Source organism: Bufo gargarizans, chromosome 4 (assembly GCF_014858855.1).
Source record: "Bufo gargarizans isolate SCDJY-AF-19 chromosome 4, ASM1485885v1, whole genome shotgun sequence".
NCBI classification, from domain to species: Eukaryota; Metazoa; Chordata; class Amphibia; order Anura; family Bufonidae; genus Bufo; species Bufo gargarizans.
Genome location: NC_058083.1, coordinates 226953469 through 226973083, shown reverse-complemented (window position 1 = coordinate 226973083; position 19615 = coordinate 226953469). Strand labels below are relative to the sequence as shown.

The following is a 19615-nucleotide window of genomic DNA, read 5'->3' as shown; positions in this document are numbered from 1 at the left end:
AAAATTGGTCTACCGTGGGGAGGCCAAATTTTTGAATTAACTGGGAGAATACCTCTGGGTTTAGGCACCAATCTCCCCGTTTTAGCTGGGTGCGACTCAAAAATCGACCACTATGTTCTCCTTCCCTTTTATGTGGGCTGCCGACAGAGATAGATGTTTCTGTTCTGCTAGCTGAAAAATCTGGCGACAGTATTGCCAGACAAGGTACCCTTGTTCCACCTTGATGGTTGACGTATGCAACTGTTGTTAAGTTGTCCGATTATAGAATTATTTTCTCGTGGGATATGTCCGTAACTATTGCTTTTAACACAATTTCCACTGCCTTTAGTTCTTTGAAGTTTGAGGTGGCTTTCCTGGTATTCAAATCCCACCTCCCTTGCCAACCTTTGTTCTCCCATGGGCTGGCATCCGTAGTTATTATCGGATCCTGAAAAGACCAGGGTACCCCTGCTGAAAGATTCTCTGTCACTGTCCACCAAAGAAGAGAGACATCCTCGCTTCCGCGGATAAATGGAAAGACTGGTCTAACAACTGATTGCAGCCCTCCCATTGGTGCAGGATGCATGACTGTAGCTTCCTTGTATGGGCCTGCACATATGGGACCACCGGAATTGTTGCCGTCAGGTGGCCCAGTACTGCCATTGCCCTTCTGAACGAGCAGAGGTAGGACCTGAAAAGATCCCAAACATATTCCCTGATGGAGATTATCTTGGTGGACGGGAGGAAAGTTTTTTTTCTACCCGGGAGTCTAATAGGATGCCTAAAAACACACAAGTCTGAGATGGTGACAGGCAAGACTTTTTCCAATTTATTTTCCAGCCCAGGTTCTTTAACAGGTTCTTTAACAGGAAACACTGATGTTTTGAATTAACTTTTCTTTGGTCTGGGAAATGAACATGAAGTCATCTAGATATGGCAGCATCGGAACACCTGACAATCTTAGAAAGGAAGCCACCTCCGCAATCACTTTTGTAAAGATTCTGGGGGCTTGTGAAACCCCAAAAGGTAGGGCTTTGTATTGCAGGTGTAGACACTCTCCCTGAACCCAGACCGCTGTCCTTAAAATTTTTGGGGAGGACACATGAATTGGCACATGGTAATATGCGTCCTCTAAGTCCAGAGTCGCCATCCAGCAATCTCTTGTTAGGAGATCTATGGCTGATCTTATGGTCTCGATGCAAAACTTCTTGTATTTGAGGAATTTTTTTAGTTTCTTCAAGGTCAGGATTGCCCGGAAGGAGCCATTGGGTTTTTTCACAAAAAAAAAAAAAAAAAAAAAAAAAAAAAAAAAAAAGGGGGAGAGTAAAAACCCTTGCCCCTCTCTGCCTGTGGAACCGGGACAACTACCCCTTTCCATAGAAGAAGCAACACCTCTAAGGCCTGTCTTTTGATTTGGTCCTTGGGGCAGTCTGTCTGAATGAATGAATCCTGGGGACGGGTCAGAAACTCTAGCCGGAACGCTTCTCCAATCCCTCCCAGGATCCAACCGTTTTTGCTTACCATTTTCCAGGCTGGGAGAAAAAGAGATAATCTGGGATTCGGCGTCATTGCTTATCCTTAGGTCTTTGGTCTTGGGGCCTAAAAAGGAAACCGCCGGATTTCTTAGGAAATCTATCCTTTTCCCTTCTGTCGTACTGTCTACCCCTTTGTTTTTTATTCTGGTATCTACGAAAAAGGGGGGGCGTTGGGAAACCGGAAAGCCCTTTTTGTCTGAGGCTTTTTCAAGTATGTCTTCAAGAGACGACCTAAAAAGCCTGTCATCCTCACAGGGGATGGAGCACAGTCTAGCCTTTGAGCCCTGATCCGCTTTCCAGGATTTCAGCCAGATAGCTCTCCTAGCCACATTGGACATGGCGGATGATCTGGCCGAAAACCTAATCATATCAGTGGAGGCATCTGCTAAAAAGTCGGCGGCCTTAAAAGTGGTAGGAAGGGAGGCCAAAACTTCTTCTCTTGGCTTCTTCTCACTGAGATGCTGTTCTAACTGTTCCAGCCAGATATGCAGTGATCTAGAAACCCATGATGCTGCGACAGCAGGTAGAGGACGATTCCCACGCCTTCTTTAAATAAAAATCCGCTTCCTTGTCTAAAGGGTCAGATAGGCTACCCAGGTCATCAAACGGTAGAGCAGACTTCTTGGCGATCTTTGCAACCGGAGCGTCTACTGTAGGGGCCTTGTCCCAAATAGCTGCTACTTTCTCATCAAAAGGTATATTTCCTTTTAACTGAGTTTGGGATAAAAAAAAACTTCCTATCAGGATTTTTCCATTTCTTCCTAATTAATGCTTGGACATGTTCGTGAATGGTGAAAATCCTATGCTTCCTGGGACCTAACCCCCTGAAAATATATATCTGCTGTAGACTTAGCCTGTTTTACATCTTCCAGTTGCATGGTTGCTCTGACAGCTTTAAGAAGGTTTTGGGTGTCTTCGGGCGAAAACAAAAGGAACCCCCTGCTTCCTCGTCTTCTGACAATGTAGCGTCGTTAGAAAATAACCGGCCCGCTTCTCTTTCCTCCACGTCAGAGCGGTCTATCTCAGAATCCCTAACATCCGGGGACTTTTCTGGTGACCTATGGCGGCTTTTACTCAATGATTTTAAAGAGGCCCTGACCTCAGATGTTATTAGGGACCTCATGTTTTTGGAGAGGCTTTGAGATTCCTCCGCCACCAACTTATCAATACACGGGGTGCATAACGGTTTAGGGGAAAAAAAAAAAAAAAAAAAAAAAAAAAAAAGAAGAAGGATGCCAGGGCCGCTTTACATCCCGCACACTCCTTATGTTTCGTTTTTGAAGCCGCTTTTTTGGGGGTCTTTGCAACCTAAACAAGCCAAGCAAACAACACCCCATTAATAAAGAAAAAGATTCATCTCACCACCGATCTTTGTCCCCACTCCTCAGGACTGGTACCGGACTAGCAGGCCTCGGGGGTTCCAGGGGATCAGCGCGTCCATCTAACGGCTCTGACATCTTAGCAGGGAAAACGAGCCTCTTCAGCACAGCACTGTGTGCTACATCAGTTGGCTGGATTCCCCCCGCAGCCACATTTATATTTTAAAAGACGCGCCTAGGCAATTCCGGCACTTCTTCCCTACTTCCGGGTTAAGCCCCGCCCCGTCGGAAGCGAGCGCATGCGCAGACTCCAACAGGAAGCCGGGCAAAGACGCCGAACAGCAAGAGGGAAGCCGCCTGAACAAGGCCACAGCGGCTCCCTCGGGATCGGCGCCGGAATGCGGGGGAGAAAACAGACTGGAGGTAGCAGCAGGAGGCCACCTTCTGGATCAGAACCTGGGCCTCCCCCCAGCTGCCGGTGAGAACCATCCTTAAGAACTTCCCAGGGACTTCCTATCCGGAGGACAGGAAACCTGAACTGGGGCTTGGTGGGGGTGTGAACCTTTTATCTTCTCAGGTTTCCTGTCCCGGATGGGAGGTCCCTGGTCGCATGGGGTGCAGTCATGGGTGAGGGGAAAAAAGTTGCATCCCATTACTATTGAGGCTGTTGTATGATGGTAACCTCAGTGTTTCCTACTGCACTTACATTCATCGTGAAAACATTTCTTGCACCTACTTTTTATTCAAGGCCAGAGTACGGGCATGTAAGCAAACCTAACTCTGTGACCCTGTAGCTCTGTTCCTGTGGCCCTCTGGTTACCAGTTACACATAAACCCTGGTGCAGCTGAAAGGCCTCTCTGCCATATAATATACCAGTGTCATAAACTGCACAAGGGTCATTAGGAAATCTTTCAGAATTTACAGTAATTACTTTCTTCACTAAACATCAAAACCAAATTACCACTTACTACACTATGTTCAAGCTACTTCAGTCTGGCAGTGATACAGTGACTCAAAAGGGAAGAAAAGGATGGGAGGAGAAGTAGTGGCCAAGATGGAAATAGTAGTACTCACAGTGCCTAGCCCCACTCTCTTGGTTGGTTTAGTTACTGAAGGGAACACCCATTCTCCCCTCAGGGCACACCCTGGTGTTGGGGCCCCCTTGATTGTGAACACTTTGGCTGAGTGCAAGGCAGGAGTGCAGAGGCAAGCGAATGGCTGGTGGAGTCAACAACCAGGCCCGTTGATTGCAAAAAGAGATGAGCAAAGTATTAAAAAAATTTGATTCGAACACTTCGTTCCGAATCAATTAGTCACAAAGAGCGTTGAATCAACTATATCCCGGCGTTCAGGGAGAGTATCTTGGTATACATCACTGTGCATTGCAGCAACATGCATAGCTAGTCCTTTCTGGTAGTGAAACAGTTACTGTGCATCAGTATGAGAGGCAGGTGTCATACAGTGTATGGAGTCATGCAGGCCACCAACAGTCCTAGCTAATCTAAAAGAAAAACATATCTATATATTATAATACTAATCTTTTAATCCATGTTGTGGCAGTGCAAACACATGCTTTTGAATCACTTCTGTTAACTATAGAATGACTGTGCATCACTATTAGGGCTCATTCACAAAGCCGTAGGTGGGCCGTTCTGTGCATTGGGGACCGCAAATTGCGGTCCCCACTGCACAGGCAACCTCTGTACGGCCGCCGGGAGGAATCCAGATCCATTCAGCTTGAAAGGGTCTGCATTTGTCAGTTCTGCAAAAAGACAGAACTTGCTCTATCTTTTTGCGGAACGGAAGTACGGAACAGAACCCCATGGAAGCACTCCGCAGTGCTTCCGTAGTGTTCCGCGATTCCGTTCCGCATTTCCGGATTTGTGGACCAATTGAAGTGAATGGGTCTGCATTCGTGATGCGGAATGCACACGGAACAGTGCGAGTGTATTGCATATACGCAAATGCGGTCCGCAATACGGCAACGGGCAGCACACATTCGTGTGCATGAGCCCTTGGTCGATTATGGGTCAAAGACACAGACCAGGTGTAGATCTTTTCTGAGAGTAGGATTGGCTCCTGATTTTGGCTTACCACAGAGTAACTGCTGTAATTAATTGACCAAATAACCGAAGTGTGAACTCAGCCTTAGGGCTCATGCACACGACTGTGTGCTGGCCGGGTTCTTGCTGCGGTCCGCAATGCACGGCACCGACCGTGAGGCAGCTGCATAAAGATCGCAGACCCTTTCGAATGGGGTCCGCGAACCACATCCGAAGGTCCACACTGCAAAAAAAGTAGTGCATGCACTACTTTTTAGCGGTGCAGAGGCACGGCCAGAAACACCATGAAAGCACTCCGTAGTGCTTCCGTGGGGTTCCGCTCCGTGCTTCTGCACCACATCTCTGGGTTTGCGGACCCATCAGTTATGCGGGGTGCACACGGCCAGTGCCCCGTGTATTGCGGACCCGCCGTATGCAGGCTACAATACAGCCACGGGGCAATGGCTGCGTGCATGAGCCCTTACAGGTCCATGTTAGTGTCAGGAATAATGTACTTCACACAAGATTCTACTATAGAGTGAAAGAGCGATCTCTTTTTACACAGTCTGCTGTTTCCATATAGATTGATAGTAGGGACTGAGCGAATCGACTTCGGATGAAACATCCGAAGTCGGTTTGCATAAAACTTTGTTAGAATACTGTACAGAGCAGGATCTCTGTACAGTATTAGAATGTATTGGCTCCGATGAGCCAAAGTTATTACTTCACGAAGTTTCGCGAGACTTCCGGTAAGAACTTCAAAATTTTATTTCTACTGCAAAAAAAAAAAACTTTTACTGAACTCTGGTTTAGTTCCAAGTGGTACTGATTTTTTATAGTAGAAATTAATTATCTCGTCAGACTTTGCGAAGTAATAACTTTGGCTCATAGGAGCCAATACATTCTAATACTGTACAAAGCACTCGCTCCGTACAGTATTCTAACAAAGTTTTATGCAAATCGACTTTGGACGTTTCATCCGAAGTCGATTTGCTCAACCCCAATTGCTAGTTAACCTGTTCTGTTAGCCACTGCTTCATCTTATGTGGAAAGAGCGGTCCCATTTTACATCGTCTGCTGCTTCCACATAGATTTATAGAGAACGTCTTTTGTTAGCCACCGATACATGTAGTGGCCCAGTCTCAGAGTGGGGAGGGTGTTTGCAGTATATTTGTCTTGACTGTTTATTTTTCCCCTCTCCTGACCAGAACAACCCCCAAAAAATAGTTTGAGATAAGGAAATCACCACTGCATGCTTCTACCTAAATTATATTATATCACTGTACCAAGAACTTGTTACATGTTCCATAGATTTCACCCAAAAGACAAATATCCCAAACTTTTTCTTAATAGTGTATATAAAGGTTTGGAATGCAGGCTGTGCCATCGTGGAGGATTAATGAAAAGGAAATTACCGGTAAATACAATTCAGTTTTTCACTTTCATCTTCCACAACAGCACTTAGGCTACATTCCCACCAAAGTGAAGAAAAATAAATAAAAAACACACAAGAGTCATTTTTAGAACTAGACTGTACGGGAATATTCACATTCCCAGTGAATAGTGGCCATCAAAAAAATAGGAGGGACGGCTTAAAAATCAATAGATCAGTTTTTAATAGCTGTATGAGTGAGGTGAATTTTATATTGAGTACACAATGTAGACTTCCGGTTTTCTATTATCTACCGAAGGTACATAAGTGTCTCACAAACCCCCCAGGCCGCCCTATAATTTCGGGCATAAACTCCCTGACGGCCAATCTCTCCCAATATGCCGTCAGCTGCAACCAGTAGTGAAGAACACAACATTTTACCTAAAAGATACTACACAGATAATTTAATTTTTTGAGGATCTTACAGTAGACCAGAGTTGGATATTGGGTACGTTAGATGTCCAATCACTGTATACATCTATTAAACATGAGCAAGGATTGGAGGCATTAACATCCCAACTGTACAAGAGTGGTAGGTTTGAATGTGCACAGATAGATTATATTGCAGAGGCAGTGAACTTTATTCTGAAGCACAATTATTTTATATTTAATTCAGAGGGTTTTTTTTTCAGACGTCTGGTACCGCAATGGGCACCAGATTCGCCCCCAGTTACGCAAATCTTTTTATGTCGGATTGGTAGGATGAATTTATCCTGCCAATATTGGGGGCAGATCTGGTGCTCTGGAAAATGATACATAGACAATGTTATTTTTATTTGGAGTGGATCCGATTTAGCATCGAGTTCTTTTTTAATGTGGTATAAACAGCAATAATTTGAACCTCCATTTTACAGCAAATATTAGCAAGACTAACATCGAGTTTTTAGACTTAAAGAGGACCTTTCACCGATTATGACACTGTGAACTAAGAATACAGACATTGAGAGCGGCGCCAGGGGATCTCACTGCACTTACTATTATCCCTGGGTGCCGCTCCGTTCTCCCGCTATGCCCCCCGGTATCTCCGGCCACTAAGTTATAGTAGGCGGAGATTTCAGTCACTAAGTTATGGTAGGCGGAGTCTGCCTTTGTTCTGCTCTAGCGCTGGCCAATCGCAGCGCAGAGCTCACAGCCTGGGAGGTTATTTTCTCCCAGGCTGTGAGCTCTGCAATGCGATTGGCCAGCGCTACAGAAGAACAAGGGCAGACTCCGCCTACCATAACTTTGTGACCGGAGATACCGGAGGGCATAGCAGGAGAACAGAGCGGCGCCCAGAGATAATAGTAAGTGCAGTGAGATCCCCAGGCGCCGCTCTCCATGTCTGTATTCTTAGTTCACAGTGTCATAATCGGTGAAAGGTCCTCTTTAAAAGTTGATATTAATTTAGATAGGATAGTCTGTAGCACTTATCATAAGCCCACAGCCAAGAATAATTTTATATTACACTCTAGCTGCCACCTCCCTAGGTGGTTGCTGAATGTACTAATGAGTCAGTTCAGGCGCCTTAAAAGAAATTGCACGATAGAGGATACGTTTGCTAAAGAGGCCGAAGTTTTAAAACAGCAGTTTATTGAGAAGAATTATCCGAATGACTGTATTGAAGTAGCCCTAAATAAGGTCAAAATGTTGGACCGTAAATAATTTTTTGTGGAAGGAGTAGCACAGCCCCAAAATGATCTGATGTCATGTGAAGGACTACAGATTGTATTACCCTTCAATACCCAATATAAGAAAATTGAGAATATTATTGTAAAACATTGGTCCTTCTTACAAAAGGATAAAGTTATAGGACCTATAATGTCAGCAAGACCGAAAATAGTATACACACGTGCAGATAATCTAGGTCTAAAATAGCACCTACAGTAAAAAGAGCTAACCAACTGAGGGACAAACATTGGTTATGTTTTGAGGGCTTTTTTTTTTTTCCCTAGGAAAACTGTAAAAGCTACCTCAAACAGTAACGGTTATTCACACGAAATAAGAACCTTCTTAACATGTAATAGCAAGAGTGTCATTTATTTGTTGACCTGCCCCTGCAAGAAACAATATGTTGGCCGCACCAAGAGATGCCTAGAAAAAAAAAGGATCTCTGAACATGTGGCCAACATACGCAGAGGTTATGAGAATCATACTGTCTCAAAGCACTTCAAACTGTGCCATAACAAAGACCCTACGGGCCCGATTTATACAGCATTGACCAAAGTGGTACCAGACTGGAGAGGTGGTGATTTGATGTCAAAAAGATGTCAAGATTAGAATCTAAATTTATATTTGACTTCGGTTCATTGGTCCCTAATGGGTTGAATGCAGACTGGGAGTTATTTGGCTTCCTGTGAATAAAACATTCCTTAACATAATGGGGGACACATATTCTGTCCCCCCTTATGTCAATGGGCTCTGCATGCATGTGATAAAGATGTATGCAGAAAAACGTACTGACTTTAACCCTAGGCATGGTATAAGTAAACTGCTGTTTGTGGTTTAATTATGATTTTCACATACATTTTATATGACTTTTATATTCATTTTACATTGATTATGTTCTATGTTGTATTTAAGCAGCAATGGTGCAAAAAACGCAATTTAAAAAATAAATAAAAAAACACAATAAAACGCATTGAAACCGCACCATGGGAAATCCGGGTTTTGTACATCTCTCTGGGAGGATGCGATTCCGGTCCGGACTTTGACACTTACCTCGATTGGATATAAAAAGGAGATGGGGAAATATTGCAAGGTTACCACTGAGGAAGGGGTCATTTTAATATCCCCGAAACGCGTATGGTTTATATCTTGCACTGGCATGCTGGGACAAAAGTTTTCCTTTAAAGTAAAGACGGCTGTGTCAAAGATCAGCAATCATTGGAGAAAGCGCTGACGATACGAAGCTTCAATAAAGCACACAATCAGCTGATGACACGAAGCTCCAACAAGTGCATAGTCAGTTGATATCCATCTCATTAGGAATTTCCAAGCCCACACAAAGACAAGAGGACATCGACTAGACTGAGGTAATACCTACACAGTTGCAACAATAGGTGGGACACACTGTGCCTCTTGATCCCCTCTGTTGTTTTTTAAGGACTTGTGACATTCACTTATACGCTGCTGAAAGTCAGCAGCAACACTATACGGAACCACGATTATTTATGAATACGATTATTTGAGAATCCGTTCATTTAAAGTGTTTTCTGGATATACAAGAGGATTATTACCTTTTAAAAGTTCTAACACATAGATTGCGGTTGTCCACATACTGGACTTTGATTATTGGTGCACTGCGCCTTTTCATTGCTGTTATTATCCACACTTTTGCACTTTGCTGCTACCTATGTGATTTATTTTTATTTCTATGCTGCTATATTTATGAATTATTGCTGCCACTTCTGTAACCTACTCATATGTGATTTTTATGCTGCTATATTTATGAATTAATGCTACCTTAGGGAGTTTAATTAAATATTTGTATCATTTTTGACTGCATATTTGAGTGCCTGGTCTTATTGTTTTATTATGTGAAACAGTGTCCATAACGGAAAATCACGCTCACACATGTGTAATGCCCCAGTGGTGCATTACCACCTTTGCACTTTGCTACGGTCTCCTATGGTTAACCACGTGTCATCCTATGTAATAATTTTCAGGTCCTGCAAAATGTGTATTCATATTTCTTATTTTGTAACTGTTCACATGTAATATGCCTGGTTGACCAGCAGGTGGCAGCAAACATGGCAGAGATAAAAGTACAGAGAATAGAGCTTTCCTTTTCCATTCTAAACCCTCCCTCTGTGGTGTGGTGGGCGTGTCCCACTTGCTGCAGGGAGGGATGAGTTGTAGTTTAGAGAGAGTTCTGGACCAGCTAGAGCATCTTCAGCTCTGCTGGATGTGGAGTCCACAGTTGGAAGCTTCTGAAACCAGGAGTAAAGTTTTCCCTGGACAAAGCTAGAGACAGACCAGACTACAAAAGTTACTGCAAGTTGCAGCATACAGCAGAAGCGAAGTTATACAGCTATCTGTTAGCACAGCAGAGCCAGAGAGCAACAGACACAGAGAGGAGTTTGCCTGCCATAGTTAATGCCAAAGCCTGCTGGAAACCAAGAAAAAGCCTGTAAATCTTTTGAAGAAAAGTTTATTCAAGTTAGGCCTCATGCACACAACCGTTTTTTTTTTTAAAGGTCCGCAAAAACGGGGTCCGTGACCGTTTTTTCGTCCGCGGGTCTTCCTTGATTTTTGGAGCCTCCACGGACATGAAAAAAAAAGTTTGGGTGTCCACCTGGCTGTGCGGAGCCAAACGGATCCGTCCTGAATTACAATGCAAGTCAATGGGGACGGATTCGTTTAATGTTGACACAATATGGTGCAATTGCAAACGGATCCATCCCCCATTGACTTTCAATGTAAAGTCAGGAGTCCCTTTTATACCATCGGATCTGAGTTTTCTCCAATCCGATGGTATATTTTAACTTGAAGCGTCCCCATCACAATGGGAATGCCTCTATGTTAGAATATACCATCGGATTTGAGTTAGATCGTGAAACTCAGATCCTACAGTATATTCTAACACAGAGGCGTTCCCATGGTGATGGGGACGCTTCAGGTTAGAATATACTAAAAGAACTGTGTACATGACTGCCCCCTGCTGCCTGGCAGGTGCTGCCAGGCAGCAGGGGGCAGACCCCCCTCCTCTCCCTGTATTTAACACATTGGTGGCCAGTGCGGCTGGCCCCCCCTTCCTCCCCTGTAGTACTGTAGATTCATTGGTGGCCAGTGGGCCCCTCCTAATTAAAATCTCCCCCTTATCATTGGTGGCAGCGGAGAGTACCGATCGAAGTCCCAGTTTAATCGCTGGGGCTCCGATCAGTAACCATGGCAACCAGGACGCTACTGCAGTCACAGTTGCCATGGTTACTTAGCAATTTGTAGAAGCATTATACTTACCTGCGAGCTGCGCTGTCTGTGACCAGCCGGGAGCTCCTCCTACTGGTAAGTGACAGGTCTGTGTGGCACATTGCTTAATGAATGGCCACCAATGAATCTACAGTACTACAGGGGAGGGAGGGGGGGCCGGCCGCACTGGCCACCAATGTGTTAACTACAGGGGAGGGAGCCAGGCAGCAGGGGGCAGTCATGTACACAGTTCTTTTAGTATACTCTAACCTGAAGCAGTCCCCATCACCATGGGAACGCCTCTGTGTTAGAATATACTGTCGGATCTGAGTTTTCACAAAGTGAAAACTCAGCTCTGAAAAAGCTTTTACGCAGACGGATCTGTCTGTGTAAAAGTAGCCTACGGCCAGGGACCACGGATGCCAATCTTGTGTGCATCCGTGTTTTTTCACAGACCCATTGACTTGAATGGGTCCGTGAACCGTTGTCCGTCAGAAAAATAGGACAGGTCATTTTTTTTTGACGGACAGGAAACACGGATCACGGATGCGACTGCAAAATGGTGCATTTTCCGATTTTTCCACGGACCCATTGATAGTCAATGGGTCCGCGAAAAAAACCTGAAAACAGCACAACGGCCACGGATGCACACAACGGTCATGTGCATGAGGCCTAAGGCTACTTTCACACTGGCGTTTTGGTTACCGTTTGTGAGAGCCCTAAAATGGATCTCACAAGCAGTCCGAAACGGATCAGTTTCAGAATGCATCAGTTTGCCTCTGTTCCGCCTCAATTCCGCTCTGGAAGCGGACACTAAAATGCTGTCCACCTGACGACGCGGAGGCAAACGGATCCGTCCTGACACACAATGTAAGTCACTGGCACAATAGAAAATTGATCCGCCCCCACTGACTTTCAATGGTGTTCAAGACGGATCCGTTTTGGCAATATTAAAGATAATATAAACAGATCCGTTCTGAACGGATTCATGCAGTTGTATTATCGGTGCGGATCCGTCTGTGCAGATCCATGACGGATCCACCCCAAACACGAGTGTGAAAGTAGCCTAAAGCTATTCTTGACTTCATCGCAAGGTCCGGACTCATTTTGTTCTTCATCCCCTACCCCTTTTTTTTCTGCTTTCAGAAGGCAACTCCAAGAGTCCAGCGTATCCAGGTAGGAGCACCGTGGCACGTGCACAAACATTAAAGAGATATTTAGGCCACCCTACACCACTCTGGCATTCCTACACCAGGGTACCCATCTACCACAGTATCACTAAAAGGGGCCCTGTGCCCTTGTTGCTTCACTGAAACTGGCGTCACGATAAATATTTACTTTATGGAAGCCCAAGTAGTGCGCCCGATGACTGCACATGGAGCACGATTTGCGCACAGAAAACACTCATTTGAAATTAACCTGATGCCATCTACACAGGGGTGCTGGTGAACGCACATAAGATCCACACAAATTTCTGTGCGTTTCTGCAGCATATCCGAACCAAGATCTACATTGTCCAATTGGGGTTTTTGGTGCGGATTTGATACGTTTTTGCCACAGATCTCACCCTTCCATTGAAAGGGTGATATCCACAGCTACAACTGCAAACATAATGGACATGCTATTTAATTTGAGATAAACACAGCAGGTCAATTTCTGCATGGAAAAATAAAAAAATCCACAGTGTACATGAGATTAGTATAATTTCATACACTTTGCTGGTACTGTAATACACTGCCGTATTCTGGTATTCTGCTACATGAGCATGTGGCCTAAGTGCATGGCAGCATAGAGTGGATGTGCTTTGCAGCGTGATCAAATTAACTAGTTCACGCCAAATTGTTTAAAGGATAACTGTCACACTTAGACCCCAATTTAAATTTTCATATATGTAGTTACTAATAACATGATATTCCAGAATCAGTAAGGCCCCTTTCACACGGGCGAGTTTTCCGTGCACGTGAAATGCGTGACGTGAACGCACTGCACCCGCACTGAATCCTGACCCATTCATTTCTATGGGACTGTGCACACGAGCGGTGATTTTCACGCATCACTTGTGCGTTGCGTGAAAATCGCAGCATGCTCCTCTTTGTGCGTTTTTCACGCAGGCCCTATAGAAATGAATGGGGTTGCGTGAAAATCGCATGCATCCGCAAGCAAGTGCGGATGCGGTGCGATTTTCACGCATGGGTTCTAGGTGACAGTCTATTCACTGTATTATTTTCCCTTATAACATGGTTATAAGGGAAAATAATAGCATTCTGAATACAGAATGCATAGTATAATAGTGCTGGAAGGGTTAAAAATAATAAAAAAGTTAACTCACCTTCTCCTCTTGTTCGCGTAGATGCCGGTCTGTTCTTTAGCTGTGGGCTAAAGGACCTGAGGTGATGTCAGATCACATGCTCCAATCACATGGTCCATCACCATGGTGATGGAGCATGTGATCTGACATCACCACAGGTCCTTTAGCCCACAGCTAAAGAACAGACCGGCATCTACGCGAACAAGAGGAGAAGGTGAGTTAACTTTTTTATTATTTTTAACCCTTCCAGCACTATTATACTAAGCATTCTGTATTCAGAATGCTATTATTTTCCCTTATAACCATGTTATAAGGGAAAATAATACAATCTTCAGAACATCAATCCCAAGCCCGAACTTCTGTGAAGAAGTTCGGGTTTCGGTACCAAACATGCGATTTTTCTCACGCGAGTGCAAAACGCATGACAATGTTTTGCACTCGCGCGGAAAAATCGCGCATTTTCCCGCAACGCACCCGCCTCTTATCCGGGCAAAAAACATGACGCCCGTGTGAAAGAGGCCTTACTATTAGACTGACTTACCCCATATTTAATGAGATTCAGCCCTTAGCAACCAGTCTGCATGAAACTACAATTTCACTATTCAGTTAAGATGGCCGCCACTGCCCTCCCCCTGAGGCCAATCCCGCCTGCCCTCACTAGCGTAACAATAGCCCCCCAAAAGTGTCAGTAACCAGAGCCCTCCCCCTAAAGGGTTAGTCTCCTGCAGCACAAAGGGGTCCTCTTACCACATGTTGCTTTCATGTATACACTGAGCAGATGGCAGATCTCCCTTCCCTGGTCTGCGCTGCACCAACTCTGCATTGTCCTGCTCTGCTGAGTGAGGGAGCGTCTGCCAAGCGCAGGGACAGGGAGAAGTGCACACAGACCAGGCACTGTTATCAGCTGCTTGGGAGGACCTGGCTTTAATCATTTACTTACAGTCCCTGGCTGTCAGTAATCTGACCTTGCACGCTGCCTGCTTCTGCGTCCTCTGTCCTTCAACACATAGACGGACCATGCCTAGCAACCTGATTTTAAGCACAGGTAAAAGTAGGCAGTGCAGGGAACAAAAATGTGGAATTAAGGGGTAATTGAATACACAGTGAAAAGTTGAAATAGGGCCACCAAGGTGATATTAATCACAAAAAAATACGACAGTTATACTTTAATTGGTGTTCATTGTTAATTACCATGACAGCATCCGCAAAACCGTGTGGCAATTAACAATGTACAACAAATACTAACATTTGCCTCTGGCAGCTTTCTACCTGTAAATAGAAGCACTGGTTGCACAAGGCAAATCCATTCACAAATCAGCCTCATTGAGCAGTGATGGGCTGTCCCCTCTGCTCAAGAGGCTCATCCCCCCCCCCCCCGATTGACATGGCCAGACAGTCACAGGAACAGTCAATCTTAGGCCCCTTGCAGACAAGCGTGAACGGATTATGTCCTGATGCGTTGCAAATGTGTTCAATGAAAAATGAGCAATTTTGTATGCAATCGCGTTCAGTTCAGTTTTTATCGTTCGGGAGCAATGCAATTTAATGTGTTTTGCACGCACGTGATAAAAAATACTGAAGAGTATAGAAACATGTCTTAGCAACCATCCATGAAAAACATTGCATCCGCACTCGCTTGCGGATGCAATGAGATTTTCACGCAGCCCTATTCACTTCTATGGAAGTCGGACCCCCACCATCTCATAACTCTCTACAGATGTCATAGATGTTACCTGCAGTCCTATGCAACACCCCACATAACACATTTAATTATTGGGGGTGTTACATAGGACTGCATGGAACATATACTACATTATCTGCACACAGAAAGTTATTACTGTTATCTGGGCTGTTACATAGGACTGCAAGTAGCAAATTAAATTTTTTGTTGCCAAATTTAAAATACGATTATGATTTTAAAAAAAGACTTGGAGGAGAAGATGAGACACAGATGACAGTAGTGAGCCAGCTCTACATATAGGGGAATAAAGCACCACATACCCGTTACATCCAGTGACATCTCCTGTCATGTAGATCTTCTCTTTCCTCTTCTCCATTTGACCCAGAAATCCATGACAAATTCTTTCAGCCGCATTTCGTCTCTCCAAAGTTTGTTACACAGACATGTTAGAATTCTCATAATTGGGGTCAGATATCAAACTGGTGTAAAGTACAACTGGCTTAGGTGCCCAGAGCAACCAATCAGAGTCCACCTTTCATTTTCCAAAGGAGCTGTGAAAAATGAAAGGTGGAATCTGTTGCTATGGGTAACTAACCCAGTTCTACAATACACCAGTTTGATAAATTACCCCAAAAGGTCCCTATAGTGTATACAGAAACTATATTGTCCCCTAGAGTGCCCCCAGTAATAATATTGTGCTCCAGGTAATAGTATAGTATAGTGTTCCCAAAATAATGTCCCCTACTAGCAGCACCCCCATACTGCCCCATTTAGTAATTTCCCCCACACTGCTCCCCATGTAGTAGTTTGCCCCCACACTGTCCCCATTAAGTAATAACTCCCCGCAACTGCCCCCATTAAGTAATTTGCCCCCATGGAAACATTTGTCTCCGCAGTCCCTGTAGTAATATGTCCTCCTGTGCCCCCCAAAGTTGGCACACACACACACACAAAATAAAAAAAATAAAAATAAAAAGGCGGCAAATACTTACCTGTGTCCGGAATGGTGAGGCAGGCGCGTGTACATTAAAGCCCTGTGCTTGCCCCTATATAGGCGAGCAATGACTTCACCATGCATGCCGTGCGATGACTTCACCCCGCACCGGGCTTTTACCACCACATAGGCATCAGACCTACTAGGCTTGAAGCCTATGGCGGTGATAGACAGCGGGGCAGGGAACTTTGCGCTTCCGTGCCCCACTGTAGTTTGTGGGCGTTTGGGTCGGCATTGGGTCCCCAGCAATGCCGGGCCCGGGGCTGCCGGCCCAAACACCCCAATTATAATCCGCCACTGCTTCTGTCGGCTTTCAGGTCTGCGTCTCCGCACTGCAAAAGACATGTCCTATCTTTTGCCGTATCTTCCAGATCACAGACCCATTCGAGTCAATGGGTCCGAACTGCGGCATGCAGCCATTTGCGGTCCACGTCACAGGCACGGAGCCCTTACATTCGTGTGCAAAATAAAAAATTTGTTTTTTTTTTGTTTTGTTTTTAAATACCAGCATGCTCAGAGTGGGCCATTTTTTCTGACATTTTGCCATTTCTCTATAGGCAAAAAAGGGTGTGGAAAAACATGTGACTAAAAACTGCCACCCTATAAAGCCTCAGCAGAATTTCATGACTTTTTTTTTTTTTTTTTTTTTACAAACCCAAAAAATGCCCATTAAAAGACTCTGCGTAACAGCACACAAGTATTTTCTATATACAAACAGTGCCCGATGCCGGACTGTGCTCCCTCTGCACGGCAATATTTTCAGCTTGTTGCCTGCAATCTCTGTCTCAGAATGTTAAATATTGCACCAAATGGGCTTGATATGCAAGACGATCCCACTCCTAGCTAGAAGTAACTCTGCACCTCCCCCAACACCTGTTCCAATATAGAATGGAGACCAGAATAGAGCTCCCAGTAGAAACAAATGAGGCCTCTGAAATACTCTGCACTTCCTGAAAACCTCACAACTAGGCTGGGTTTACATGCTCAGGATTTATATGTCAAAGCCAGGAGAGGATTCAGAAAGAGGTGACTCAGGCTTTCCTGTATATGTGCTCTCCATTTATGATCCATTCCTGGCTTTGGCTTCAAAAACTGCATCCAAAACCTGAAAGTGTAAGCCCAGCCCTAGAGATTGTGTGGGCTGGGCTTTTTTGCCACTATTTTAATGCTCCTGCAACAATATTTTGATGCACGGGCATTTTTACGCCAAATACGATAGGCAGGCGGGATAGGGATGGAGCTCGGGAGTGTGGCGGGGCATACCGGCCCCTGCAAACAGGTGAAAAAGTAGACAAAAAAAAAAAAAAAACACACACACAACTACACCAGCCCGGCTGGCATAGTTGTTCAATGCCTATTCACACTATAGTTAAAATATTTTAGTGCAGTAACTTACTGCACTTGTCCACCGCTAAAAACCTGTTCTTTCAGTTTTTTAGCTTCTTGTTCTTGGAAGGACAAAATGAATGACTAAATTATTTTTAGCTACTCTATCTTAAACTAGAGTCTTAAAATTAGGCCTCATGCACACGACCGTTGTTTTGGTCCGAGCCGCCGTTTTTGCAGCTCGGATACGGACCCATTCACTTCAATGGGGCCGCAAAAGATGTAGACAGCACTCCATGTCCCGTCCCCATCCGTTGCTTTGTTCCGTGGTCCCGCAAAAAAAAAAAGATATAGCATGTCCTATTCTTGTCCGTTTTGCCGACAAGAATAAGCATGTCTACAACAGGCCGCCCATTCCGTTAATTGCAGAAGGCACACGGACGGCTTCCGTTTTTTGTGGATCCGCGGTTTGCGGACCGCAAAAAACAGCACAGTCGTGTGCATGTAGCCTTAGGCAATTACTAATGAGGTAATACCCAAACATGTTGCAGTGAGGAGCTTCCCCTACCAATCTAAATGTGAAAATATAGAAGTATCCAAAGCTAATCATTCATTCTTTGGAGACTGACTATTATTACAAGTGATACCTTTTTAGGATCCTGTGCGTTTCCAAGGCGGTCTTTTAGTTGCTGGACTCTTTGCACAATGCTCTGAGAATCCATGTTGAAAGCTTCTTGCAGACAGTGGCTGCTTCCAAAGTCTTACTTGCTCATTAGATTCTGATATCACAAATGACATCACTTTACCATGTGATTGCCTAAATCACATGATACGGGCAGTCATGTGACTGCCTGAATCACATGGTTTGGTGCTGCTTAGAACCAATAAGACAAGGCACAGTAAGATGGAATGACACAACAGGACTTTTCCTTTGATAGGTTTTGCATCAGAGTTTACAAGCCATCAGGCTAGGTACACACCATGGCTTGACTTCTCCCACCTATGGCAGCCAATGGATGCACAATTTTAAGGGAAATAGTTCGATTTTTTTAACTTGCAAAAGTGTGAAAGTACCCTAAGGGTTAATGCACATGAACGTATGTATTTTGCGGAACAGAACAGACGGCTCCTAATAGAACAGTCCTATCTTTGTCCGTAATGCGGACAATAATAGGGCATGTTCTATTTTTTGCGGACCCGTTGAAATGAATGGTTCCGCTTACAACGGAACGGACACGGAAAGAAAATACATTCGTGTTCATGAGCCCTAATGCTGCATTCACATCTCCAGCGCAGATGCCTGCTGTCAGCCAGACAAAAAAAATGTTGCATGCAATGGTTTTGGTCTATCTGAAACCCGGTATTTATGCTGAAAATTGACAGGGTGACCGCTGGATACTATTGCTGTTGCAATTGTTATCCAGTGAAGTATTGAATCCTGGAACGCCGGATCTGTGAGATCTGGCAGGCTCCTCTTTACCAGAACAGACTGCCAGAACTCCAAATGGAGATGTGAACGAGGCCATAGGCCCCTTTCACACAGGCGAGTATTCCGCGCGGATGCGATGCGTGAGTTGAACGCATTGCACCCACACTGAATCCAGACCCATTCATTTCTGTGGGGCTGTTCACACTTATGTGTTCCGTGAAAATCGCAGCATGCCCTATTTTGTGCGTTTTTCGCGTAACGCAGGCCCCTTAGAAATGAATGGGGTTGCGTGAAAATCGCAAGCATCCGCAAGCAAGTGCGGATGCGGTGCAATTTTCACGTACGGTTGCTAGGAGACGATCGGGATGGAGACCCGATCATTATTATTTTCCCTTATAACGTAGTTATAAGGGAAAATAATAGCATTCTGAATACAGAATGCATAGTAAAATAGCGCTGGAGGGGTTAAAAAATAAAAATGTAACTCACCTTAATCCACTTGATCGCGCAGCCCAGCATCTCTTCTGTCTGTCTTCTGTGCTGTGTGGAGGAACAGGACCTGTGGTGACGTCACTCCGGTCATCACATGATCCATCACCATGGTAAAAGATCATGTGATGACTGGAGTGACGTCACCACAGATCCTTTTCCTGCACACAGCAGAGAAGACAGACAGAAGGAG

General features: G+C 44.7%; 1 protein-coding gene across 1 annotated transcript in view; it reads right to left on the bottom strand.

Annotated features, from left to right (window-relative positions):
• Positions 1-18226, bottom strand: part of LOC122935337 (elongin-A-like) — an 82096-nt gene extending 63870 nt beyond the window's left edge. The window contains exons 1-3 of the mRNA XM_044291102.1: positions 18152-18226; positions 12763-12851; positions 10120-10250 (exon numbers count right to left, since the gene is read on the bottom strand). Coding sequence (XP_044147037.1) covers positions 10120-10250; positions 12763-12851; positions 18152-18226 — 295 coding nt within the window. The remainder of the gene's footprint in view (positions 1-10119; positions 10251-12762; positions 12852-18151) is intronic.
• Positions 18227-19615: the final 1389 nt, after the last annotated feature.